The sequence below is a fragment of the Ctenocephalides felis genome, unplaced genomic scaffold, assembly GCF_003426905.1.
Source record: "Ctenocephalides felis isolate EL2017-DRISC unplaced genomic scaffold, ASM342690v1 CF-g0.4_SCAFFOLD_01886, whole genome shotgun sequence".
Taxonomy (NCBI): Eukaryota; Metazoa; Arthropoda; class Insecta; order Siphonaptera; family Pulicidae; genus Ctenocephalides; species Ctenocephalides felis.
Genome location: NW_020538040.1, coordinates 20,302,569 through 20,309,826, shown reverse-complemented (window position 1 = coordinate 20,309,826; position 7,258 = coordinate 20,302,569). Strand labels below are relative to the sequence as shown.

The window sequence follows — 7,258 nt, the reverse complement described above, 5'->3', positions numbered from 1 at the left end:
GCAACATTAGACATATAATTATTAAATATTATTAGGTTTAATTATTAACAATTGATAAAATGTTTTTGAATTATTACACAAGTTTCACTATCTAACTGTAAAATATAAAATTTGTGGTAATAATTGATTGTTTATTTAATAGTATAAAATATTTTTGCAATGCTCTCTAATATTTTTATACAATTAATGAATAGTTCTTTGAAAGTTACATCAGCTTTATAAATACTATTCTTGCCTTTGCCAATGTTTCTTTAAAAATATATATTATAAAAATTACAAAATCGATTTGTCTACGCCAAACTGACTCAGATTTTTACATTCATATCATAACATTACACAGATTTTTGTAATATCGCGCCGTTCTATAAATCTATAGATAACAATTAAAATAATCGAACATCAAAGCATTTGACTTAATTCCAGGGTTTGTCAAGCTTTCGTAACCTGTCTCCGGAACATGTGCAGTATTCGCCAGAGCATGCGGTTCAGATATTGCGCTTTGGCGCTGTGACGAATCAGGATTCGCCAGGTCATGAATAACAAAAGGACTTTCACGAATCTATCTAGCCATAACATCCTAGGAAAATTTTAAATGTTATTTTTAATTTACTTTTTTGAATAAAATGCCAACCCCATGAATGAAAAGCACATGATGATCGAGAATGAAGCTTGAATGATTTTTTTATATATTTGCGCAAGAGTTGATTTATATACAAATTTTAAGATGCAGTGAATGAGATGAATAAACTTTTATCAAATCTCTCTAGCTATAAAACATTTGGAAAAAATAAATTTTAGTTTTTTTTTTAAATAAAAGGCCAACCACATGAAAGCACATGATGTTCCAGAATGAAGCTTGAATGTAGTACTTATATTTTGATTTATGGATGTATTATGTATGTATGTCTTCCATATATGGATGTATGATTTTTATATACATATATTAGAAAAATGCAGGGGATGTGATGAATAATCCTTTCTTGAAACAATTTAGCCATAATATCATAGAAAAATGAAATTAAATTTATTAGACTTTCTCGAATAAAATACCAACCCCACAAATGAAATGCACATAATGTTCCAAAAAGTATGAATGAATTTTTATTTATATACAAATTTTAGATAAATGCAGTGATTGAGATGAATGAAGCTTTCTAGAATCTATTTAGCCACAATATTCTAGAAAAATCAAAATAATTTTAATAGATTTTTTTGAATAAATTGCCAATCCCGTGAATGTTAAAATGATAAAACATGATGATAAAGATTAAATTGATTTATATTCTTATCTAAGTATGTATTGTATTTATTTATATGCATACATTGGATAAATTCAGAGAATAACTTCTAATAATATATTTGTCAAAATTCAGAAGTCTTTTTACCAAGAACATGATAATATAGACCCTCTAAATTGCTATAATAATATTTTTGCAAAAATATTATTGGTTGAAATATCTTAAGTATTTTTAATCCGTGCGTATTGTTTGAGTGTTCGTTCTATTTTTTTGTTATTGCAAGTATAAATATATAAAATAGTTAATATTTATGCACGAGTGATACTATTTAATGTTACTAATGATAACGATTAGTCAGAATTGATGTTCACAATTTATTTTTTTTTTTTGTTGCGATTAATTCATAATATAGATTTTCTAAATTACTTTTATAAATATATAATTATGTTTCAAAAAATACGAAAACTCATTTATCTAATTATAATCAATATTATGTATTTATAATCAATAAATTTTTGACCGGAGATTTAAAGAAGAACAGCGATTGCTGTTAAATCAATTTTTTTACAATTGATATACAATAAACTTGTTTCTATATTAACAAGTGAAATTTGATAATTAATGAATTTTTCAACAATACTTGATAATTAATATAAATTTCACAATTAAAAACTCGACGACATGAAACACCCAATCTAATAAAATAATAATTTAATTAAAATATCTTAAAACCATAATTTAATATAAAGTTATTAATATAAACTGACTAATTATTTATTTGCTTATGAAAGCGTATTAATCCAATGTTTCTGAAATTCAGGCACTCCATATAAGTCGATTGTTTTTGATATTTTTAAAAATAATAAGATTTATCTAATGATCAGATTATTACTGTGATAAATATATAATGTACTATTGAGTAATTGAATTGAATTTAATTGAGTAAATTGAGGCAACGTTTGTTAATTTTAATCAACTACATCTCACCATATAATGATCAAGAACACTTGAGAAAAGTTTTCGAACTGTTTTGGTTTCTTGTTAAATCAAATACGACGCTAATTAAAATCAAAATAAATTTACAATCTTCAGTGAACGACGTCTAAAATACTATTATTTACTGTACTGTAGTCTTTTGGGTCTTTCAGTATTATATTCAGTAACAACCAGTGGACTTAACGATTCAATTTTGTGATAAAAGACGATCACAGTCAATTTTCGTATTTCAATCGTCGATAATAGTAGTAACCGTTACTTTCTTAAAATTCTTTGATTTCAACATGATTAATAAATGATTGAGTGAATGCAATAAATGAAGCACGTTAATAATAACAAAATGTTATGAGTAACATATAAAAACCTTCCAAAATATAACCAACACCTTCCAAAATGATCTATTTTCATGCACTTACCTTTGTAGATGCACCCTGGCTTTCGGCAGCGTCGAATCGTCCTCCTTCATGATATATCTCCTGGTTCCTAAAGCGTAGCATTCCAAATATTTTGTCCAGTCTAATCCGGTGACATCGAATGGAAATTGGGCTCTATCCTGTTCACTCAACGATCGCCATAAACGTTGGGCGTTGTCATTTGGAAAACGCCATTCGTGGGTCGTGAAAAATTCCAGACAAGATGTGGCACGGTGCAGTTTTGTTTGGACGTTCAACATACTAGAAAAAAGATATAAATATTAAGTGAATCATTGTACTTAAAATAAGCTTCAACTATAATAAATAGCAATTTGAGAGTCATCCCAATGAATCAGAACAGATAGATCAGATAAAAATCTGAATTTGTTCCTAGTTCAACAGTTCCTACTCCGTTGAAACGTGCCTGGTTTCATTGGGAATAAAACAGTGCTCGCAACCGAGATCTATAGTGAAACCAACTAAATTTAACCAATGGTTGATTGCTGTTGTAGCAATTGCAAACCCATTATTCCTAATTTTTATTATGATCTTATCGTTTATAAAAATCTTTTTTCCACTTACAATGGTTTCTTTCCTGAAAGTCTAGCCATCACATCAATTAAGTACGCCGGAATAGTATGAAAAGCCGTGACACAGACTGAGTTATAAATGCGTGATCTCTTGAAAGAACCTCCTGGGTACCACAAAACACCAGAGAATGGATTTCTCAAAAGGCTTTTGTGACCCTCACTCTCCAATTGACCCCAAGTCACTGGATTGACTGCTCCTGATGTGCAATTGTACACGGGAATAGACGAAGGTCTAAAAAAGTGTATTGAGCTCATTATTGTCAAATGAATAATAATAGTGTATTGATAAGTTCTACACATGACACCTGTTAATTCCCGTATGCCAAGCTACAGTAATCAACAGATTTATACAAACGTCAACAGGCATGAAATCAGCTAGCAAATCTCTGTGACAGACTATGGTCCTAAGAATACCTGTAAGAAAAAATAAATATTTAACTGGTCTTAGGAAAATTTACTACAAAAAATATTTTGCCTGACCTTTGCCAGCACCAGCCAAAAGACCTGTGGGTCCGTTCAAATTATCGACCCATCCTGGTAATGGTTCCTTCCAGGCCGCCGTAACTAAAAAAAAATTTAATACTGATAGTTTTAAAAACCAGTTTAATAATTAAATGATATAATATCAATGAATGCTTTTATTAGGTTTGTTATATTATTATTTTTACTTACCTATACTAGGGCGAACAATTGCCACTGGCAAACCTGCACTCATTTCAACTATTACACTCTCAGCCATAGCTTTTGTAAATGTGTAAGTGTTTGGTCTATTTCCAATTAATCTAAAAAATTAAAACCATCATAATTATGTTATAATTATCATATTTATAATGAAAACAATAAATGGTTTGAAATTTTTCCAATTTTTGGCAATCTTTCTTAACCAATGTGAATGATCACAGTTAATTAACACTTTTCAAACTGAAATTTTTGACTTTGTAATTTGTTTAAATCTAGATTTACTTACGATTTTGTAACAGTGTCCAAAATCTGATCATCTAATACATCGATACATTTTATAACGGTTTCTGGGTCGGCTGGTGGAGGATACACTTTTTCGGCTACAACCTCTTGGTCGCAATTGCAATAAGCTGTACTCACGTGAACAAATGCCTATTTTTACATAAATAACAAACAAATAAATTATACGAATTATAAATTAAAAGTGTAATAAATCATTTTTTTATTTTATCGGATGAAGCATTCTCAATTTGGAAAAAAAGCACTATATAATACTGATAATTAACCATTAAAATCATTTAATTTGACTTCAATAATTAATTTCATATTTGATCGACATCTAAATATACTGGCTAACTATTTTTCAGTGCTTATTAAATTTGTTGGTGTCACTTCAAAAAAGCAGTATTAAATCATATCTTCACCAGAAACAAAAATCGTTAAAAAATTAGATTGATAAAAGGTAGAACTTCGATCATTAATTAACAACTGAATATATATTATTAATTTTACCTCCAAATTTGTCATTTTCTTTGCCAGTTCTACTAATCTCTGCATGCCCAAAACGTTCATTTCGACGCTCAATCTGAGTTTTTCATCAAATTTAACAGTTGCTGCCGAATGGAAAACGACGCTGATTTCTTGTTGCAGTAGTTGCGCGTGTTCTGCACTCAAGCCAAGTCCAGGAGACGTAATGTCACCAGGAATTGCGTGCAGTTTCGAAAGCAAATGTGGTTGGTTTCTTCTTATTGTATCGAACAACTGGAATTAGAAATAAAATTAAAATATGCCACGTGTACTTGTTAATTAATATATCAAAGTTTCTTAAGAATATAAGGTTTAAAGATTGGTGCAGATATTCAACAGATGGTTGGTACAGATATTCAATTAAATGTTCAGATTGAAATTTACAAGTATCGGAACAAACTTTGTTAGCACTTGGTGTCGGCCAAAAAAATCTAAATGGATTTTTTTACAGAAGACAATATGCTAACGATAAGATCCTCTTGAGCTCTTATTAAGGCAAAGACAAAACAAGGTTTGTGGTATCTTCTAAGATGAGATTCCGCAACATAGCTTCCAAGCTATCAAAAAAGCTCTGTAGCCATTTTATAATAATGTAAACGAATTAAGCAAAATACCTTTACATTTTTATCTATTCAAATAAAACCTAGTATGCTTTGTACTTAAATATGTGAAAATATGTTCGGAACATGCGTAACAAAATAACAATAATAAGCAATAAATAGTACGTTGTATAAAGTTTGAACGTTGTTCTCGAAACCTAAAAAATTCAAGTTTACTGTGGAACCTATTCTGCCGCATAACAGAAAAACGTTATGAAAGGCTATGTTATGAAGATCTTTCCATACGAATTTGTTCTAAATATTGACAAAATCTATGGGGTTTGCAGTCAGGCGTTTTTCTCAGGTTGTCAGATAAAAAACCTAACCCAGAAACCGCATAAATGTCAAAAAACAAAGTTAGATAATAGGGTCTTTCTGACTCGACTTCATAACATACAAAAGACGTTGCAGTTTATGTGTAAAACGCCTGAATGCACAGCAAGTACATGGCATTTTGACAGTATTCAGTATGATTCAGTACCATGATGTATGAAACTTGAACCGTAACATGGCGTTGCCGTAACATTTGTCTGTTATGCGGCAGAATCGGTCCCTATATTTCAAATAAATTAATTCCCTTACAGTAATTCCTGTCATCTCTCTCAGCCTCTGTTCCGGTTCGACACCTCGTTTCGGCCTAAGGAGCAAATAGACCCTCCTGATTCCTGGACAAGAGCGCAACAACTTCTCAACCAATACTTTGCCCATGAAACCAGTAGCTCCTGTGACCAGGACGCATCTTCCGTTGTACCAGGAAGAGATCATTGCGACGTTGCTGCTCGAACCAGCGCCGCCGTTTGCTATACTCGAATGCGGTGACTGGTCTGACATTCTGGAAAGAATAACAATATCTAAGTAATTTGAAAGGTAAGAAATATTACTTTTTTATAAAAAAATTAACTAATTTCAAAATTTGCATCAATAACAAACTGGCATTGGAGATAAGTGCAAATAAATATAACGTATAAGGGTAGTCTTTAATATGGATGTTTTTGAATTTCGTTCCCATGAGCTCAAATGCTTCAAAATTGATAAAACACAATTCCCTGAAAGTTTTAGCTCTTAATATTAACTTTAAAATAATCCGCACTCCAGCCAAAAATAAAAATTAAATTTCATAAATTTTATGAAATATATTAAATTTTTGTGGTAAATTTTAAATTTATGATTAAAATAAGCGAATACAATGTTATTCTTAAAATTTTGATTCACTTTGTCGCTAAGTTATAAAACAAATGGAATTTTACCCATGTTATTTCCATAGAAACTTTGGTTGGAGTGCGGACTATCTCAAAGTTAATATTAAGAGCTAAAACTTTCAGAGAATTGTTTTTTATCAATTTGAAAACATTTGAGCCCCTGAGAACAAAGAAATTCGAAAATATCCATATTAAGAACCACCCTGATATATATAGTGCTTAACACTTATCATGGATATGTAAATTATCCATCAACTTGATGGTATCAATTAAATTACTATTTTGAAGACAATATTATAGAATACTACATGTATTATGAACTTATGAAATATAAAATAAAATATGATAAATAAATTTTATTTATCATTTAAATTTAAATAAAATTAAAAACGTTTATATATTGAAAAAACAATTAGCATGATTGCTCTCTCTAAATGAAAATCTCAGATTATTGCTAGTAATCTCAACATATTGTCTTGGTCAGTAAAAATAACAATAACAAATTACATTTTGGCTACACTCAATAAGACTCTTTAATAATCTAAAAATTTATTTTGAATTTCTAGGTCCAATCAACAAGAATCTTAAAATAGCCTTAACTTCAGCAAATAATCTGACAATTTTTTAGAAGTGACATTCTAAAAAAAATACCAATGAAGTAATTTGTTAGCATCAAATGTCTTATTCACAAATATTTATAATAAAATTTTGGAGAGCATTTCAACTTGAATGTGT

General features: G+C 29.7%; 1 protein-coding gene across 1 annotated transcript; it reads right to left on the bottom strand.

Annotated features, from left to right (window-relative positions):
• Positions 1-246: 246 nt before the first annotated feature.
• Positions 247-6,133, bottom strand: LOC113378028 (putative fatty acyl-CoA reductase CG5065). The gene is made up of 9 exons (XM_026618529.1): positions 5,907-6,133; positions 4,711-4,959; positions 4,205-4,350; positions 3,910-4,019; positions 3,718-3,801; positions 3,543-3,651; positions 3,230-3,469; positions 2,651-2,908; positions 247-577 (listed from the first exon to the last, which is right to left on the bottom strand). The coding sequence occupies exons 1-9, from the start codon at positions 6,087-6,089 to the stop codon at positions 430-432; spliced, it is 1,527 nt and encodes a 508-aa protein (XP_026474314.1). The 5' UTR covers positions 6,090-6,133; the 3' UTR covers positions 247-429.
• Positions 6,134-7,258: the final 1,125 nt, after the last annotated feature.